Here is a 21,333-nt window from a genome sequence, read left to right on the forward strand (position 1 = left end):
ATAGAGAAATGGTCTATACACCTGTTTACTACAGGCCTCGCAGAGTGGGAACAACCAGCTGCTAAATTGTCACCTGCATGCTGCATGCTGCACAGCCCCAGCAAGCCACAGACATCTGTTAAAAGGCACAACTGGCTAAGGGTTTCCTGACACCATTCTTCTGACATCTGGAGGCAGCACCTGAAAACTCAGATTTCTTACTACCTCAGAAATACAGACTGGATTGTCCCAAGCAATCCATCTAATTATACAGACTCTCCAGAGAACACCTTCTTGGAATATTTTTTGGAAATTCTGGTTCCTGACCTTGAGGGATTCACCAGCGAGGTGAAGATAAATGCAGCTACACTTGCATACCCACAATGCTCACTAAATCAGGATACAGGAATGAATTTTGTGTTCTTCTAGGGACTCCCTAAACATAGGCGGATCAACATCACATTTTAAAGACACAGAATTTGGATTTGTTGTTGAGGCTCCTTTTGTTTTGTTTGTTTTCCATTCTTGCAGAGAATATCATTTTTGTTGACAAAATTCCCTTGATTTCAGCCAAAATGAGCACTGCCCTGTGAAGAGTAACTCGTGAAGAGTAACTCATGAAGCCTGCACTGCTTGAGAGACTCATCAGCCCCTGCCTTCAGAGTTGATCCTATGGATGGGAAAGAGAAAATGCTGAGGCCAGGAGAGGAGTGATAGTGGGATCCCCGGGCAACAGCCAACACCCCCATCCGGTTGCTGGGGACCTGGATTCAGAGAGCCAGAAAACTCCCCCATTTGTGATTCTGGCCTCAAAACTCCCTGCTTTTACTGTATATGATGAGCCTTAAAAATAACAATAATAACTTGAGGGTTCCAGCCAAGATGGAGGCACAGGTAGATATGCTTCACCTCCTCGCACAACCAAAAGAAGGAACAACCAATTTAAAAACAAAACAAAACAAAACAAAAAAAAACAAAACTGCAAGAAAATAGAACTGTATGGAAGTCCTACAACCAAGGAGTTAAAGAAGAAACATTCGTCCAGACTGGTAAGAGGGGTGAGGACAGGCAGCCAGGGATGGAGAAGACATGCAGCAAGGCATAACTGGCAGGCCAGGAAGGCCAAGTGCTGGCTGGCAGACTGGGCAGTCCCACATTTGCATGCAGATAAACAGATAAAATTGGGGGACGAGGCAGACTGAGCAACGCAGGGTTCCAGCACAGGCAAAATAAAACCTCAGAACCTCTAGCTATAAAAACCTGTAGGAGTTGTGGTGGAGGGAGAAACTGCCAGACTCTTAAAGCCAGGTCAGAGCCAAGCAAGCAGCATTGTTCCCTCTCTGAGCCATCTCCCACATCAGTGCCATAATTCAGGAAAGTGGGTTGCCCCACCCTGGCAAATACATAAGGCTCCACCCCTCACAACATAATAGGTGCACCGAGACAAAAAAATATGACCCAAATGAAAAAGCAGATCAAAATTCCAGAAAAAGAACTAAGCAACGAGGAACTAGCCAAACTATCACATGCAGAGTTCAAAACACTGGTAATCAGGATGCTCACAGAAATGATTGAGTACAGATGCAAAGTAGAGGAAGAAGTGAAGACTATACAAAGTGAAATGAAGAAAAATATACAGGGAACCAACAGTGATGAGAAAGAAACTAGAGCTCAAATCAATGATTTGGAACAGGAGGAAAAAATTAACATTCAACCAGAACAGAAAGAAGAAGCAAGCATTTACAAAAATGAGAAGAGGCTTAGGAACCTCTGGGACAACTTTAAATATTCCAACATCTGAATTATAGGGGTGCCAGAAGGAGAAGAGGAAGAGCAAGAAACTGAAAACTTATTTAAAAAAAAATAATGAAAGAAAACTTCCCCAGTCTGGCAAAGGAACTAGACATACAAGTCCAGGAAGTTCAGAGAATCCCAAAGAAATTTGACTCAAAGAGGAGTGCACCAAGACACACTAATTAAATTACCCAAGGTTAAAGATAAGGAGAAAATCTTAAAACCAGCAAGAGAAAAGGAGAGAGTTACCTACAAAGGATTTCCCATAGAACTATCAGCTGATTTCTCAAAAGAAATCTTACAGGCAAGAAGGGGCTGGAAAGAAGTATTCAAAGTCATGAAAGGCAAGGACCTATATCCAAGATTACTGTATCCAGCAAAGCTATCATTTAGAATGGAAGGGCAGATAAAGTACTTCCCAGGAGAGGAGGCAGGAAATGGTGCAGGGCCTCCACTGTCTGTGCCCCTGGAGGAGCTGTAGGGATCAGCCTCCAGAAATGGAAAATGGGGATGGAATAGGAGGCATCACCACTGGTAGCTTATCCCTCATCCGTTCTGTGGCTCTTTAGGAAAAACAAAAAGCCTATGGGTTGAATCAGAGATCTCAGTGCAGTTTCACTGCTGTTGGTGACATGTCATGCCATGCTCTGTCCTTGGGTGTAAGTGCAAGTGTCAGGAAGCAGAAAATTTGTAGCACAGACATCACTCCTGATATGCAGCCCCAGACACTGGCCTGACCCAGGCCAGAATCCTGGGGAGTATTGCCACAGGCTCAACAAAGACCCCAAGTCTGTACTAGGCCCAGGGAGGGAACCAAGCCCACCAGACACCTCTCTAGATCTGGAAGATCACACACTGGGCCTGGTGTTCTGCTGTCACTCATGTGGTCAGTTACCCTTGATCACCTCTCCACATGGCCTGGGTTGCACTTTTCACAAGTGTTCTTGGGGCACAGAGGCTGACTGTGTGACACTTGCACCTCCAACTCTTAGGAATTATAATGTTGGCTTCACAGGGTCAGAGGTTTGCTGAAGTCCAGGCAAAGACCAGGTAAAGGAGTAAATCAGTAAAGCAAATGTCTATGAGCAAGAATGACTGACTGGATCCCAAGTGACTCAGAGATGGGCTTTGGGGAGCCCAGGCACCTGGCCCAGCTCATCACTGAGTTACCAGTGGCTCTAAGGGACAGTAGGCTCTATGTAGGCTGGTGGAGTGAGTGCATGACCTGTGGAATCTCGAGTTTGCACAGGAATATCACATGGGGCCCTAGGTGGCCTCAAAGGCAAAAGCTAACTGCATTGGATGAGGCGGGAGAGGCCAGGCAGGGCCTGTTCTGACAGAATCTGTTCCTCTCTTGGCCTCCACTCCCATCCTGTGCAAAACATGTTCCCATCAGCAGGATGCCTGGAGTCACCCTGGTTACCCAGAGTGACACACATGGCCGGCCTGGGGTGGAGGCCCTGCTCTCTTTGGAATCACAGCCCGAAATCCAGCAGCCCAGCAGGTTCCTCTCTCTAGATCGGGGGTGGCAGTGGCCCTCTGTCACTTGTTTGGTGACAAATCACTGTATTGTCTCCTCCACACCTTCTCTTCCAAGAACCCTGCTACAGAAACATGTCCGTCAGACAGAGACACCCTCAGGTTAGCCCCTGTTGATCTTGGTTTGAGAAGTCAGTCAAGTTCTGGAAATGAGAACTCCCACTGTCAGTGCCGTCCTGAAAAAAGGTGGGCACAGGGCCACCCCGGCACCTGCTGTAGCTCCTCGGAGCCCTGCCTCACAGCAGCTGTGTGGTGCTCACGGCCTGTGCTACCCTGTCTTTTACAGTTAATGTGGAGGGTGCTGCTTAGAGATCCTCAAGGCTTAAGGCAGCAGTCCCCTGGGTGGAATGAGGCAGGCTGGGGGGGAAAGCAGAGTCACCCCCAGGGGGCAAGGCAGGCTGCATGTGGTGTTCTGACTGTTGTCTTCTCTGCCCCCAGGCCTGGACGTCAGGCAAGCACAGGTTGTCGTCCTGTCCTCGGGGACCAAGTGCATCAGTGGCGAGTACATCAATGACCAGGGGCTGGTGGTCAATGATTGTCACGCAGAGATTGTGGCCCGGAGAGCACTGCTCCACTTTCTGTACACACAGCTGGAGCTGCACCTCAGGTGAGCGGCCCGTCCCTGGGACATGTGCTCTCGATGTGAGCTCAGAGCTGCTGTATACAGGCAGACTCCCTGCACATGGTAGACAGGCTGCCCCTACTGCATAAGCTTTACACAGACGGGTGGCATCCACACAAGCACCAGCCATGTTGCCACACCAGCTGATCAAATGCTGAAATTGCAGACTCCAGCCCCCATGATTCTCAGGCCTCCTTCCAGGAAACACCTGCTTGCCTATGAGTAAACGTGACTGCAGCAAACCACCTGCAAGGTTCACGTCTGTGCACACACGTGTCCACACATATGAACATGCCTTGTCACACACCCATTCCATTTGATGACATTGTCTACTAAAACATTTGCTGTGTCTTAGCTCAGGCTGCTGTAACAGATCGCCACAATGTGGGGGCTTAACCACTGATTGCTCAGTCTGGAGCCTGGAAGTCCAAGGTCAAGGTGCTGACAGATTCCATGTCTGCTGAGGACCATCTTCCTGGTTCACAGACAGGGTCTTGTTACCATGTCCTCACATGAAGGGGTGAGGGAGCTCTCTGGGATCTTTTTCATAAGAACTTGAATCCCATTATGACTCACGCCTGCACCGTCATGACCTCATCACTTCCCAGAGGCCCCACCTCCTAGTGCCAGCAAATGAAGTTTGGGGACACAAATGTTCAGCGCCTAGGAAGGGGGTGTCTAAAAGGCAGCTTCTTCCAGCAATGACAACACGCCACCGTAAAGGCACAGGCAGCTGGTGCAGTGCTCTCTCTCTTCATGAGCCAGAGGGTGTGCAGGGTCAAGGGCACCATTCAGAAAGAAGGTGGAGACCACGGCCACCCCTATGCTCCACATGCTGTCAACTGTCAGCGTGACTGGCCTGTTCACTACTCACACTCTAAATGCCACAGACAAGGAGACGACGGGAAGTACAGGACTGGCTACAGGGGTGAGGAGGGGTACCAAAGGAGCACTCCCCCCAGCTCTGGCTTAAGCTGCCCCTTTCCTGTGGGGTTAAATGAAGGCAATATTTTTCCCACCACCAGCCCTCAGTTGCTAATCCCAGAACTAGCTTTGCATTCTAAAAAGGAAGAAAACCTCACAGAAAAGCCTGTCTCTGGGAGATGGTGCTGTCCCTCCTTGAAATAAGAGTGGCAACAAGGGAGCTGAGAGTGGAGACAGTGCTCCATTGCCTGGAGCAACTCCCTGCTCCCTGGTCCACTGCCTCCCAGAGCAGATGGAGGGCCTGTGACATCACCCCAGCTCTATTTTGACAGAGCTGTGCCCGCTTCAAAGGGGACCCACTTCATAGTACAGTTCAGTACTTTCACCAGGCCTAGTGCCTGTGACCTGCAGAAAAGCTCAGGATTGCTGAGCACCTGCCTCTGCCCTGTCTGTGTCCCATTCTGACACTTTCTCAGCCAAGGACACTTCTTACAGAACATGGCTTTCCTCTACAAGATGACACCAGCTGCAAGGCAGCCTGCCCTTTAGTTTCCCTTCTCCAGGCCTTGTCCTGTCCCAGGCCATGGGGCACAAATTCCACCAGGCAAGCCCAGGCCAACTTCCCACATCCCAGCCAGGAGCTCAGAGTCCTTCTGAAACACCAACCAGACTCTGCTCCAGCCTGCTCCTGCACCCCAAGCCCTAATGTGCCCAATTCCCAGAACTTGTCTCGAGACACCAGGACTGAAGCGGCCAGTGATGGGCTTTAGATGCTGTTTCCTGCCTGCTCCTTTTCTAAGCATGTCTTCAAAAGGATGTTCTAAAAGCAAAGGGCTATCCAGACCCTGAGAAATGTGCTCCCAAGTCGGAATGCCCCGTGTTCTCAAGCAACCTGCTGAGACCGCCAGGATGTAGCAGGCTGTCACCTGCACTGGCATCTCTCTGTATAACAACACGGAGCAGCAGCAATGCAGGTGGTCGTGAGCGCCTGCTGCATCTGGATGCAGACCTGTGCTGAGGTGTTTGGTCACAGTGACTTCATAGCTATGTCTTTGCCAGAAACGCTTCTTCCTTGCCTCTTCTAGCTGCTTCTACATCCTTTGAAGCAGCATTCCCCCACCTACAAACATAGGGTATTGGGAGCTTCAGAGAGTGGCTCATGTGTGCCAGTGCACGTGTAGCAGCCCCACAGGGGCAGGAAGGCCCAGAGGCACACCAGGCTGCCCCAGGGAATCGATGCTCAACCCTGAGGGGGACGCCAGAGTTGAACAAGGGGGGCAGAGCTACAAATCTCTCCAAATGTGGAGAAGGCTTTCTCCCAAATCTCCAAGTGCTCAATCAGGAATATTTCCAAATACCCCTCACGCACTTGTGTCACTGAAGGCATGGGCCAACACCAGCCCTGGGCTAGCTGTGTGCTGGCACCATGGCACTGGCTGCCAGGGGTGCGACTCGGCCTCTCTGGGGGACAAGCAATGGCTGAAAAAGAGACAGCAAAAGGCAGCGGGTCTCCCACAGCCACCCAGCAGGCCAGGCTGTGTGTATGCTCTAAGGTTGGGGGGTGCTTTGAGAGAGTGAGGGGGGCTGGCAGCGGAAGGGGAGAGGCAAGGAAGCAGAAAGGCTGGTGGGATGCCTCTAGGGTTTCCTGGGGAGAAAATGTCTGTTCTGCTGCCTGGTGATCTCAGAACCCAGCAGAACAGAATCCATCACCAGTGGGGCAGAACATGTGAAAACAGCCAGAGCGGCAGAAAGCAGAGAGAGTGCCTACAGTGAGAATGAGGCCTGGGGGAGAGCAGCCATGCCGGCTCGGCGCCTCAGAGGGGGTGGGGGCTGGACGACTGTGGGAGCAGGCCAAGGGTAGCAGCGCACCCTCCAGGACCCGAGGGCCGCTCAGTGTGTTGGCGCGCTCCCCTGGTCATGACTAGGCCCGGCAAAAACGCAGGTCCAAGCACTGGGCTCCTCACTGGGCTGGCAGCCAAGCCCTGCCTCCTTTTAGAGTTCCTTTGCCCCTGTTAATACAGAAATGTGAGCCGTGCAGAACGCACAGCACCTGGAGCCGGCGCAGTGGGGAGCGCTCGTGAATCCAGGCTTCAGGAAAGATCAGCCCGACTGTAATTGCTGCCGGAGGTAACAGAACAGGATTTCGCATGGTTTCACCTATTCTAGAGGTTTCCACGCAAAGGCGAAGAGGAAAAAACTGGGGAACAATGACAAAATGGGACAAAAGCACCCGCCAATCGGGGCGTGTCTGGTCGGTGGGTCCGCAGTAGTCAGTGAAGCCTCTTTCTGCCCCCAGCAAGCGGCGTGAGGACTCGGAGCGCTCCATATTCGTGCGGCTGAAGGACGGAGGCTACCGGCTGAGGGACAACACTCTGTTCCACCTGTACGTGAGCACGTCCCCCTGCGGAGATGCGCGCCTCAACTCGCCCTACGAAATCACCACAGACCGTAAGAGATGGCATTTGTACATTTTTAGGAACCCCATGTTCTGCTGGGTCCCACACTTTCTCTGCCCAGACCCAGAGTGTGTAGTATGTGGTGTACGGTGTGGCGACGCCCTGAGACTCTGGGCACAGACGGTATCTGCCATTCTGTGTAGTGATCCCTTTCGAATATCAGAGTGGCGAGAAATCTAAAATTATCTATGCCATTGCACCAGCCCCCACTCCATCTCAATAGATTGGAAACCCCTGTCCCAGGCTGGAGGACAGAACGAAGGAGGCCAGGGACCAGAATTACATGGAGTGGCCGCATCTTCAAGCTGCTTTGTTTGCCTTCTTTCCATCTTTGGGAGAATAAAGCTCAGTGTTGTCATGAAGCTTGATGCCAGCGAAGACACCTCCCCAGGGTAGCTGGTGTCACCCACAGAGTTCTGTACTGAGTCCCTTCTCGAGACCTGCCCTCTGGGAGCTTTCCACAGCAGGTGCGCACAGTGCCCTTCACCCCCACCACCATGGGGAGGGGCACTGTGTGTCCTAGAGTGGAGGGCTCAGTGGGGTCTTCTCTGTGTGGGTCTCATGGTCAGTGCACCCCTGTGAAATAGAAAGTGGGCAGCTAAGAAAGTTTGTTACTGATACTATGTGTGTATATATATATGCTACACATACTTTTGCACACACACCACACACACAGGCACACACACGCTCCCAGAAACTGCATGGGGCAGCCTTGCTGATGTAGGCCCTGCCGTTAAGTGTGTGTGTGTGATGAGGGGTCTGGTCCTAATGAGTGGGGGAGGCACCCAAGGCTCAGTCTTGTGCTCAGAGGAAACCACAGACAGTGCAGTTACTGAAAGTCTGTTTTTGCCCTCTGATTCCCCCCACCAAAGGCCACAGCTGTGTTCTCAGAACCACAGGGAAGAAAGACAAGCATGTGCCGGGTGTCTGCTGCATCCCAGGCTTGTGAGGAGCGCCTCCCTCAGAGATAAACAATGTGCAGGGAGCCCTGGCTGGCTTAGCTCAGTGGATTTAGCGCGGGCTGCGAACCAAAGTGTCGCAGGTTCGATTCCCAGTCAGGGCACATGCCTAGGTTGCAGGCCATGGCCCCCAGCAACCACGCATTGCTGTTTCTCTCTTTCTCTCTCTCTCTCTCTCCCCTCCCTTCCCCCTCTAAAAATAAATAAATAAAATCTTTGGTGGGGGGGAAGAATGTACAGGGAAATGGCACTCAGTCCTACATGGTTTTTATTTTATTTTATAGTTCCATCCTACATGCATTTCATCTATTTCTCTGGCACTCAGAAATGTCTCTGGTCCAGAAAAATGCATTCTTCTTTTTGCCAACTTTCCTCCAAGCTTTCCCCTTTGGAGAGGGCTGGACAGACTCCTCCATAGTGGGATTCCAAGTGACATTTTCACTAATGTCTCAGTCAGCTCAAGCAGCCAAAGCAGAATACCACCCTGGGGGGCCTTATACACAGCAGACATTCATCTCACAGTCTGGATGCTGCAAGTCCGAGATCCTGGCCCAGCAGACTTGGTGTCTGATGAGGGTCCTCTCCTTCATTCACAGAAAGGGCCTTCTCCCTGTGTCCTCACATGGTGGAATGGGTGAGGAGGCTCCCTGGGGTCTCTCAGCAGAACACTAATCCTATTGGGGAGCTCTATGTGCATGACATCATCTGAACCAAATTACTTCCCCATGACCCCATCTCTTAATACCATCTCCCTGGGGGTTAGGGGTCCAACATGAGAATTTGGGGGACGCAAACATTTGGTCCATACAACACCCAAGGGAAAGCAAATGGAAGAACAAAGTCTAATAGTGAATCAGGAGAATGGAATCCACTAATTGTCAGGGACCTTTCAAGGCACTTCCCAGGGGCAAGGGGCGAGGGTCAGCCAGGGGCAGAGCAGTGGACACAGCTCTCCTCCAAGGGAAGAGCCCCACCTGCCGCAGCCGGTGGAGTATTGCAGGGCATTCCTTCACTACCACATCTCAAAAAGAGAGAGAGAAAAAACAATATGAAGTAGTTCATTTTTCTTACGAGGTTCGTCAGACTGGGTCTACATGATCCTACCCTACACACACACACACACACACACACACAGTCCATTCAGTTACTGGAATTGTCTTCTCATTTGTCTTTTCAAAAGGTTTGGCTTCATGAAGACCCAGACAAGGGGCCCTCAGGAAGTCCTGCAGGTGTGTGGGGCCAGTACTAATTCATCCAGCTTCCTCCCCACAGGAGCCCCAGTCATGCCTGAGCCCCACCGGTCTCTGTAGAGGGACAGTTCTGGCTCATTGAGCACCCACTGCAGCCTCTCCAGCTTTTGACTTGTACAGCCGGGGGTTCAGAAAAACAAAACAGATATGTCTCAGGTGCACCCTGGGGTTCGCTTCCAGGCACAGATGTCTTTTATTTCATGGTGCTTTTAAGAAGTGGCAGGTGCTGCTAGGGGAAAGAAAGTAAAGTATTTTCCTCACATTTTGGCTGCAGATATGCCAGGCAAAAATGAGGTGCTGCTCCAGAGTTACTGAGGCTGGCATTCCTCCCAGTGCATCCTACTGGGGATGCTGAGGAGGGAGCACCTGACCAGCTTGTCCTGCAGGCTGTCTGCCAAGAGCCCTGAATTACCTTCCCTTACCAGTTCAGTGAGGGCAAGAAACCCAAATTCCTGCTTGGAAGGGCTTCCCAGAGAGACTTCAGTTTCCCCACACTCCTGAGAAAGGCACAAGGCTCAGGAACAACTCTGACTTTGGAGAGAAACCACTGACATCAGGATGGGGGGCTCTGCATATGTCTCATGCAAGTGTTTCTCTCTGCTACTCTTTCAAGAGGGTTGGATGGCCAGGGGAGGGGATGCAGGTGACTGGCAGGGGCTCCTTCCAGGACAGAGGCCTTGGGGACAAGCTCTGCCTGCTGGGCGATCCCAGAGGTCACAAGTCTGCCTCCTACAAGTAAACCCTGTAGAAGCCCAGCCTCACTGCCCATCTGCTGTGGGTCCATGCTCCTACAGGGAGTCCAAAGCATGGGACCTGAAGGTCATGGCACAGTCATTGTGTCCACAAATGCGGAGCACAGATGTGTTCCGTCCCCTCGCCGGAGGTTGTCATCAGTTCTGCCGAGCTTCTCACAACCCAGGAGAAGCTCCAGCACTGGAGTTTCCCAACCGCTGGCCACTCCAGGGGTCACCCTGTCTCCTCTCACCAGCACTTTATCCTGTGGGGTCCCTATTACTTGAGCTCATTTTATCCTCATGCCTTTGTCTGGTCTGCAAGGAGCTGTTTGTTGTACATCTCTGCATGGCAGCATGCTGGCCCCAACACCTACAGCTGTGCTCATACTCTCCTCTTTTTCCTACACACACTCACGTGTGCACATGCACAAGCACATGGACATGCACACACACTCAATAGGCATCTGACCTGCCAAGTGTGCAGACATGCCTGTGATTGACTGAGTCTGAGATGCTCTGAACAGAATTGTCCACAATGTCCCCTTTCCTTTAGAGAAGTAAGGGAATACGCCCTGGCTGGTGCAGCTCAGTGGATTGAGTGCTGGCCTGCAAACCAAAGGGTCACCTGTTCAATTCTCAGTCAGGGCACATGCCTGGGTTGTGGGTCGGGTCCCCCAACCCTGGTAGGGGGTGTGTGAGAGGCAACTACTCATTGATGTTTCTCTCCCTCTCTTTCTCTCTCTTCCCCTCTCTTTAAAAATAAATAAGTAAAATCTTTATTTCAAAAAAGAGTAAGTGAACGCAGAGCAAGTGCAGGGGAGAAATTCTGCCAATAGGTCTGAACAACTGTTAGAGCCAATATCACATCCCAGACCTCTGGCTAAGAGCCAGGTCTGACTGACCTCTAAGCATAAACACCTGACTCTCACCAGCTGCTAAGCAAAGGGGCCTTCCACAGGGGCCACCTTGGCCTCAGTTGTCCCCCCAATGCTAAAACCTCCAGGGGTTCTTGAGGCCAGATCAGAGCGCTGTATCCATGAGGCCACATAGAGCCCCACTGTGACCTGGCCCACCTCCCTTGGATGCTCATGGCTCAAGAAACTCTTAACTTCCTATTTTTTTTCTCAAAAAACATGTAGACAGATCATAAATTCTGCCTCCCTGGAGTCTTTAAAAATGAAATCAATAATTACTAGTCTGAAATGTCTGGGACACATGTGGCCTGGTAACAGCTGTGGGTTGTCCCCATACCTGGCTTATGTCAGGACCACCTGGGAAGTTCCTAAAAATGCATACCTGTGCTTTCCCTGAGATTCTGGCATATTTGTTATAGTGGGTCTGATCTGTGCTTTCAGAATTTTCCCTGTGATTGTGAGGATGAAGACCAGCCATGTTTTGAGCCACCGGGTTCGAAACCTCTAACCTGTCTCCTGCCCCGATTGGGTGTCTCCTGCTGGCGCAGTGGGAAGGCCTGCATGCGCAAGGAGGGTCTGCTGGGGTCTCTGCAAGGGCCAGGCAGATGTGGCAGGCAGGCAAGGCTTTTACTGATAGGGACAGAGCAGCTCCAGCCACAGGCTCTGTATACAGAAGCCAGACCCCACAAGGATGATTCCATTTCCTAAGTGGATGTGGAAGAACTGCCCAGGGCAGTTCTGATAAGAACCCAAACTGACCAGAGTGACGAAAATTTCTAGGGCCCTTCCTGTGGCTGAGCTATTGTAGAGTAACTATTGTCCTCCCTCTAACTCACCAATATTCTTAAGACAAAGTCTCTCTTGGCATGTTCTTAAATAGCCTAGCTCTTACTGCCACTTCCAAGGAATTTAACAGCTTAGTGAAATCTTCCAAACTGTCTCCCATAAGATGCCATGAGGAATAGCATAGTTCTGTCATATCTCATGAGAAAGTGCTAAATAGCTAGTATGTTCTATTTCATTTATTATTCATTAGGGCAGTTCAAGAGATAAGCCCAAATTCCCATAGGAAGTCAGGGAACCTAAAATGCACTCTCTGAAGTCCCTGTCTTCAGATTTGCCTACTGAGTTACAAAAGCAGGCAATATGTGTTTGTGCACCATAGGATCAATGAATTTAAGTGGCCTCATAATTCACCATCTTCACCATCACTACCTTCATCAAGTGACACAAAGGACACCCACATGACCACATGATAAATACTGTAGATGTTATTAAAATAAATAGTAGATTTATTTTAATAGTAGATTGCTTCACAGGTATACCTTCTGGGACATGTCTTTTGAAGATGACTCAAAAATTAGAAGTTTATTGGGTGTTTAAAAACATTCTCTCCCTTTCTTATGCCTGTTTTCTCATTTCTGGCTCTCTTTTTCTCCCCTAGTGCCTTACCACAGCCATGTGTCACTTTTTAGCTAGATCTTGGCTCCTAGGGGGACTTCAACTGTCATTTAGCTCCATCTCCTATTGCTTGTCTCCTACAAATAAAGTATCCACCTGACAATTACCTAAAGTGTAATACCTTATTGTGATGTCAGTCTCTAATGGTAAGGGTTTAGATTAATAAATACCATAATGAAGAGGTGGTCATTTGGACAATCAGAATTAGATCAGCATATACTCATTTGAGAGTGCATACGTGTCCACAGCAGGCAGGATTTTCACATTTCACACCTCCGCTGTAGGGCACACCATAAACCCACTACAGGTTATTTAGGTTCCATTCCCCACAGTTTCTGGTTCACTTGGCGTTCTGTTCTGCTTGAAGTGGCATCTTCAACTCCCTCCTGCCTCTCCAATTAGGCATGAAAGAGCCAGAGGAAATGGGCTTTACAAGATTGTTGACACTCAGAGCCCTGGGGACTGATCACACTCATCAGGGAGCTGCTAGAGAAGGCAGCCTGAGATTTAACACCTCTAAAAATAAATGCTTCTCAGGAGCCTCTCCTGCACCTGACTTTTCAGGAAAAATTAATCTACCTGAAACCTTTGGGTTAGCTCCTAGATAGCACTTATTAATTCAAGCCAGGCCTCCCTGTTGGCATGCCATTACCAACCCAGAGGGTCTACTTCACGGAAAGTTTGTTGTGCAGAAGCAATGAGTAAGACTTGAGGAAAGCCTTACAACAGGCAACTTTCAAGGTCTGGAAAACAACACCATAGTGGAAGCATTGAGAGAATGATATGAATACTATAATCACCAGGAAGAGAGGTACAACAAGCACCCTATTTCCTGAGAAAATATCCCCCACACAAAAGAGTCAGGGCACTTGTATGTGGTAAACTACAGAAACTATTATGTATATTGGCCCTCCACTCTCCCAGTGCTGCCGGCCATAGGAAGTTGATGTGATAAAGACCTCTCCAGGACAGTGTTAAAAGGTCAAACCAAAGATTGCCTCAAGCGTTTTTGAGTAATATGAACTATTTTATGTTCAATTTACCATAATCACTATCATCATCTTTGTCATGATCACTATCACCATCATCACCATCACTACCACCTCCATCACCATCAGCTTTACCACTGTCACCATCATCTTCACCATCACCATCATCATCACCATTGCCACTATCACCATCATTATTATCAACAGCATTGTCACCATCACCATCATCACCATCACTGTCAGTGTCATGATTCATAGTGCCATTTAAAACAGCAAAGAAGAGATTTGTGCCCTGCCAGGGTACGGCTGGGTGTTGTTTGGCTGTGCCCACCTTGGTCTTCCTGTGTGGATGACTCACAGACCAGTCTCAGTGGGTCTCATCAAGCACTCAGCTGGTAACAGGATCAAAAAGCATCCTAAAAACTTTGGAAGTTTACTTTCTCTGAGGAGTATGGCAATCTTTTTTCCTAAGAGATGGCCATTGGGTACTATGGGTATGTAGTAAAAGAACTTTGCTTCTTAGAAAAAATGAGAAAAAAATACTGGAAGTTACTTTAAAATCTGAAAGAGATGTCCACAAAAACCCACATCTTATTTATTATTTGATGCCTTCAGTAAGAATAAATGAGGAAGAAATCCCCTTTCCACAACTTCTAAAACAAAACTGAAGCTTTTTAAGGAAAGTATCTAGCATCCATCCATGTCATCACATGTAAGTAAATGGTGAAATCACTGTACTATTTCGCATGCAATTTGAATGTAAAGCAGTTAACTGTTTCCATATTATAGTATAACCCAGACTTAATGTACAGAACTTTTTTTAAGAAAGAAAAATAAATACAATCTTCCCCTTGCTCATGCTAGTTCTCCAAATAACTGTGGGGGTGGGGTGCAGTGTGTGTGTGTGTGTGTGTGTGCGTACAGAGGGCTCTGGAAAGGGAAAAGAGAAGGACCACAGAGTAGGGACCCACCCTCAGGCTGCGTCCCGTCATTCCTGAGCACAGCAGAGAGGCTGCCTCCCACAGCCTTTCGCTAATAACTGACATGGTGCTGACACTCTCATGTGTCTTGTCTATTTCCCCCCACAGGCTAGGAGGAAGGCACTATTGTTACCCCAATTTCAATATGAAATAACTGTGTCACCATGATTTTCAGCAACTTTCCCAGTGTTGTGCATCTAGGAAACAACAGAGCCACGATTAAAATCCAGACTGGGGTGGGCAGACCACAGCCCTCCCTGTCGCCAGATCCCACCCACCGCCACCTTTTCTGTATGGCCCATGAGCTAAGCATGGTTTCACATTTTTAGATGGCTGAAAGGGTGACAAGAATAATATTTCCTGACAGGTGAAAATGACGTGGAACTTTAATAGTGTGGGGGAACGCAGCCCTGGGCTATGCTGGCCGGGCGGTGCTGCTCTGTGCTTTGGGGCACAGCTGAGCGGCTGTGACCAAATGGCCCCCGAGCCTCAGACACTTGCTGTCAGGCCCTTTACTGGGAGGCAGCCGAGCCGGTCTAGCAGTGGTGCTCTGGAGCCCAACTCTTCACCACGTCACTTTTGGAAAAAAGAAATTACTCCCTGCCCTGGCGCTCACTTATGTTTCCCTGTCCTGATCCACTGGCAGTGGCCCTGGGGTCCCTTGAGAAGTTTCTGGGTGCACTCCTCCCCTGCCTCCTCCAAGCTGGGAGCCCACCTGCCTCTGGGCAGACAGGGTCCCAGCCCCTTCTCACACCACCTCTTATCTCCTAGTGACCAGCAGCAAACATGTCGTCAGGAAGTTCCGTGGGCACCTCCGCACGAAGATTGAGTCCGGGGAGGGGACTGTGCCCGTCCGGGGCCCCAGCTCAGTGCAGACCTGGGACGGCATCCTGCTGGGTGAGCAGCTCATCACCATGTCCTGCACGGACAAGATCGCCAGGTAACAGCCTCTCTGGCAGCCCGAGTGACAGCAAGCACAGGGAGCGTCCCCAGGTGAGGGCCCGTCCCTCCCTCACGGACCACACTCTGAGTTTCAGGTGCTCGTGGCCAGGGCGTCCTGAATGACTACATGCCTGGCAAGTCTGAGCTGCCGCTACAAACACAAACATACAGGGTGCTGGTGTGGCTCCCTGTCTGACAGACTGGGCATCGCCAGGCTCAAGGAATGAGGAGGAGACAGATTGTGCCATCTACTCAGCCCACCTGTGCTCAGCACCCCTTGGGGCTACCTGCCCCCAGGCCCCCAGTCACATCTTGCCTCACACACGGGTAGCCCTTCCAGAATGCCCTGTACCCCACAGTGTGGAGAATGCCCTCCCAGGTTCAGAACTTCCCTGAAACCTGGCAAACGTTCTAGAAAGCATGTACAACTGTACTGACAGCTGAGGAGGCCCCCTCGCCCCATGCCATGAGATGGTCTCCTTTCCGAAGATGTCCTCAAAGGCCCCATGTGGAGGTTCTATGGGAAATCTCAGCCCAGCCAGCAGGGGGAGAGGGACTTGCAGGGAGGATGTCAGGTGGTCCTGAAAGGCACCTTGTCCTCAGCAGCCACTCCTTGATCAAGGTGGACAGAAACTTCCAGGAGTAGAGCCAGCCCCCACACTCCCATTCCGAGCTCCCGGGCAGGCCATCCCTCCCAGTAGCCCTTCTGTGACTTTGTGTGGAAAATAGGCCCCAGCTCCCCAAGAGGAGGGAAGGGTCGCCTGGGGAGAGTCAGACACCCTGACAGAGCTGCCCCCAGTGGTGATAACAGTGAAACGATGGTGAAAAACTAGTGTTCGAGTGAATCAAAACTTCTTTTAGAAACTTGGATAGATTCACTTTTCTGTAATCGATTTACCGAGTAAAAACAGAGTATTGTAATCAATTGTGGTCCTAGTTCCAGCCACGTTGCTCCCAAGATGCTGCACGTGGAAAGTTCTGAGGTCAGAACTCTCAGGAGATGAGAAGGCTGGTCTCACGTGATGGGGGAGGGAGGTGGAGGGAGGGATGTCATGGCAGCATCTCAAACCCCCACACACACAGGAAACGTGGGGTAGGGCTGAGGGTGGCAGGGTGCCCACAGCACTCAGGCCACAGGCACTGTCCCAAGCGTGGTCCTAGCATGTGGACACCTGTGAAGTGGGACTGTCTCTCCTGCTGTCACTCAAATAGCACCTTGCTCAGACCTGGCACATGCCACTGCTCCTCAAACATTTGCTGAGGGGTTGCATGGCTGCTTTACCTCTACCACATGAAGTATCCATCCACTGCTGCCTTTCTCCTGGAAAGCAGAGAGCAGGGCAGTCAGAGGGGGCAGGCAAAGGTGAAGGGTCCCTCTGTGGACTCAGGGGCCAGGGCAACCCAGACCACCCCCAGGGGGCCTCACAGGCTCCAGGGGGAAGGCAAGTGCCACAGGACCCCACAGAGGGTCTCACCCTCTCGGGACCTCCCTTCCTTGCTCTCCGGGGGCAGATAAAAGCTCAGCCCCTGTTCTCAGGGGCATCCAAATTCTCAGGGGGATTACCAAATGGCTGCAGGAGAAATAGGGCCATTTGCTTCCCAGGTTTCTAGCCCCTGGTCCAGCAAAGGCAACAAGAGGACCCAATGACAATGATCAAAGCACTAATTCAGCATCAGAGGGAACAGCTGCTGTCCTCAGCCAGCTCGTCTTTCAGAAAATGGTCCGTCCCTACCTTGTGATATTTTCACCTGTACATGAAGCAGGAAAAAAGAAGCAATTTTCACCCTAACCAAAATTCTCTTGGTGCTCTAAGATCACATCAGTTTCTAAATCCCTAGAAAAGTGAAGTGAATTAATGCTGCAAAACTGAAATTTTCATTGTCTCTGGGATTTTAACCATCAGTAGACAGCAAATTCAACGAGACTACAAAACCCACATGACGTGAGCTGCCCACAGGTCTGCCAACAGCGATGCCGCTGCTCAAAGTCGGGTTCTGCTCTTTCCAGTAAAATCTACTGGAAAAACGAAGCCCGCATTGCATCCCCTCCAGGAGTTTTCAAAGTGTCCTGGATAGAGAAAGGCTCTAGAATGCTTTTGAAGAGCAGTACACACATGGAGCCGTCGTGACCTCCTGGGTCTGGGCCGGCTGCAGGAACGGCTCTCCCTGAACGGACCCAGGAATTCATCCACAAGTGCAAGGTGGATGCGAGCTCCCCGGGGAGGCTCTCACTCACCTGGTTCTGGACCCCAAATCTGGTGGCGACACCGAAGAGGGGCACAGCGCAGTGGGAAGAGCCCAGGAGGAGGTGCTGGCACCAAGTTCCCTCTCATCCCTCGCTCAGTCCCTTAGAGCCCACCCCCTTCCTGCTGCTTTCTTTTCATTTGTTTCCTCCTCACATTTTTTCTTCCCCCTTTCTCTGTCAGTCCTTCTCTCTGTCTGTCTCTGCCTATGTCTCTCTGTCTCTGTCTCTCTCTGTCTCTGTACCTACCTCTCTGTCAATCTGTGTCTGTGCCATCTCTGTCTCCATCTGTCTCTCTGTTTCTTTATTCTCTGTCTCTGTGTTTCTATACATCTCTATATTTCTCTAATCCATCTCTATTTCTGTCCCTCAGTCTCTCTGCCTGTCTCTGTCTCTTCGTCTCTCTATTCTCTGTCTCTCTCTGTCTCTGTCTCTGTCTCTGTCCCTCTCCCACCCACCTCTTCCCTGGACATGCCACCCTCTCTGCGCCCTCTCATACTTCGCCCCCACACTGACGGCCTCCCACCACCCACACACCCCACCTGGACCTTTCCTTGCACAGGCTCCATCCTCACCAGCTGACACTACCAGAATTCCTTCTACTTGGCACTGTCTGCTCCTGCGTTTGAGGGGGTCATCTGTGTCACAGTGAGGCACAGCTGTGGCTCCTCAATAACACTTGTTGATGAGGAGGGACAGTGATGAGGAGGAGGAGGATGAAGAAGAAAAATGCCACCCACAGCAAGCTGTCTTGCCTGTGCCAGGCCAGGGCAGCTGGCAGCCTCCTCACCTTTGGCATGGCAGTGTCTGTGCATCCACCAGCGTCAAACTCGACACAAGGTAAGGACATTAGCACTGAGGCGCCAGCTATTTTAGCCCGGGCCACCGTTGCCACTTTTGAGTGGGAGCATATGTTATGCTAATGATTCAGACCATAAGCATCTGTGCTGCGCACTATTTGTGCACAAGCTTCGCAAAGAGACCATCTGATACTGCATCTTCATCTGTTCCCTGTCCTGTGCAGGAGCAAAAATTGAACCTAGGGTTTAGGTAGTGTTCCAAATAAAATGCAAATGAAATGAAATATTCCAGCTAAACAAGCAGAGGTCGAAGGACACAAAGATGCGGAAGTCACAGCTGCTCCTTCCAGAGTTTATAAAACGGTGGGCAGACACACACTTGGCTACAAAACCTGTAACCAGGATGCATGCTAGAGCTGCCTCAGCCCTCCAAAGCTGGTTATTTTAAGACAGTTTTGAAAAGTAATTGTTAATTAAACTATATAAACTTACTACTAAATGTGTTATATTAAAACAAAGGCTACAGATATTTAAAATGTACCACCGTCCTAATTATCTTACTACACTTTACTACTGGTTTTGCTCTTGGAGTCATTAACACCCGCTGTATCTGCAGGGTGAGGTATGTGCTGCCGCTCATCTCCAGCTGAGTCTGCGTTCGGCGACATCATGTGTGTGGGTCACCTGAAATCGGCCACAGGGATGGTAGTTACACTGTAGAAATTGTCGAAACCTACAAATCAGTGTCCTTCCTTTCTTTTCTTTCTTTCTTTCCTTCTTTCTTTCCTTCCCTCCTTCTTTCTTTTTTTCTTTCTTTCTTTCTTTTTTTCTTTTTTCTTTCTTTCTGAGAGCCAATTGTTACCAGCCTACCACTGAATGTCAGTGTCATGAGGGGCCTTAAACTTGTGTGCACAGAGTCTGAAAATAACAGGTTTAAGATAGCTCTGCCATCTCTCCTCTCTCAGAAGATAGCAAATTCACAGATCAGAAGCTCAGAACTTGGTGTGTGTGAGGGCAGAAGACAGGGGGACAGTGGGACTAGACTAGATGGGAGGGACCCTTTTAACTCACATACTGGAGAGAAAACAGCTGTGACCTCCTGGTGACATGGTGTTCAGAAATGGTGTTCAGAGGGGTAAACGGCCCAGGTCCTACCTTTGTTGGAAAACAGAAGCCGCGACTGAAAACCTGCCTCCAGCTCTCCCTCACCAGATGGACAGACATCCATCTGTCAGCCCATTCCTTGTCCTTTGACTCAATTCTTGCCTCTCGCTTCTCTGGGGCCTCCAACACCACGTGCCTCCTTATCATTCCTGCATCCTCTACCTGAAACTGACCATGTTGTCATGACAGCAGCTCATCTTTCTCATCTTAAGAAGTAAATCCTGAAGCCCAGCATGCTCTGAGAACTGCCGTGGTGGGCTTCCTTTCTGGGCCGGACCTCCTGAGAGTACTGCCACGCCCACCTGGCTCCTCCATAGGCACCTCTGGCCTCACTCTGCACCACCAGGCAAAGTCACACCCACTGAGATCAATAAGGGGGTCACTGTCCTCCTCCCAGCCCCCTAGCACATGTTTCCCCTTCAAAACCATGCCCTAGGATGGGCCCCAGTGCCTGACCACCAAGATGAGAGGCTCTGCATTGAGGAGTTTACCTTCCCACCTGAGTCCGGCTCCTTCCTCCTGAGAATGCCGCCCTCTTGGTGAGCTCCATTCCCAGGCCCCATCAGCACTTTGCACACACAGGCAAAGCGAGTGCTAACCAAGGACGTGAGGAACAGCGGGCAGTGGCCTAGGGAGCGAATGGATGAAAAGCTGTCCCAGCATGTGGCCATGAGGGCATTTAACCCCCCACGGCTGTGTCAGCGACACTCTGTCAAGCGGTGGAGACAGCCCGGTGCTGGCAGGGGCTGACCGCTGATGGCTGTCCTTGTTGCTGACATGACACTGGTGGTTGAGAACACAACTTGACGATTAGGGAGCACATGGAATCGAGACTTGCACTGATCACTGAAGGTGAACGCCAGGGAAGACAGAGGCCGTTTCCGACTTTCAGCCGCACCATCTGACTGAGGCATCAAACACGGTACTTCTTGGCACCCCTCACATGACACGAACACCATGCAGATGGTCAGCACTCAGGAAATGCTGGACGAAGGAAGCCTCCTCTGGTCAGCACGGCAACAATGTGAAATGTGGATGACGTGGCAGGACAGAGCCCCACCTGGAAACTGAAACTGTGGCTGTTCAGTGTCCCTTGCAGATGGCTTTGGAAAGGTGAAAACAATGTCTTCTGCCAACACCCTAATTTCTGCCCTTCTCAGCTGCCCAAGCTAAGAAGTTATGTGTGCTGCCCATAAATATTACAGTGTGTCTCTAACCAACTGTAACTACCAATTTTCTTTCCCGGGAAACGCCCAAGAACCTTACTGCACTGTTGCCTGGAGTCCACAGCCATAATATTTAGTAATTTAAAAATTCCTCCCTTAACACGTGCAGTTTATTTCAGCAGCCAGGAAACAGCAGTGTCAGGCTGACTGCCTTCATCACTTACTCCATGTGACATTGATGTATTAAAATGAAGTAAATGAATGAAACCATATCTTTAATTCAGGTAAAGAAGGTACATCCATACTACGCAGACTTGTAATTCTCTCTTTTTAAAAAAAGATTTTATTTATTTACTTTAGAGAGAAGAGAAAAGAGGGAGAGGACAAGGGAAAGAAACATTGATGTGTGAGACATACA

At 50.2% G+C, this 21,333-nt stretch overlaps 1 protein-coding gene across 1 annotated transcript in view; it reads left to right on the forward strand.

Annotated features, from left to right (window-relative positions):
* ADARB2 (adenosine deaminase RNA specific B2 (inactive)) overlaps positions 1–21,333 on the forward strand; it is a 144,143-nt gene that overhangs the window by 95,480 nt on the left and 27,330 nt on the right. The window contains exons 4-6 of the mRNA XM_028506893.2: positions 3,751–3,919; positions 7,155–7,306; positions 15,373–15,541. Of these exons, the coding sequence (XP_028362694.2) occupies positions 3,751–3,919; positions 7,155–7,306; positions 15,373–15,541 (490 nt within the window). The remainder of the gene's footprint in view (positions 1–3,750; positions 3,920–7,154; positions 7,307–15,372; positions 15,542–21,333) is intronic.

This window comes from Phyllostomus discolor, chromosome 1, assembly GCF_004126475.2.
Source record: "Phyllostomus discolor isolate MPI-MPIP mPhyDis1 chromosome 1, mPhyDis1.pri.v3, whole genome shotgun sequence".
Taxonomy (NCBI): Eukaryota; Metazoa; Chordata; class Mammalia; order Chiroptera; family Phyllostomidae; genus Phyllostomus; species Phyllostomus discolor.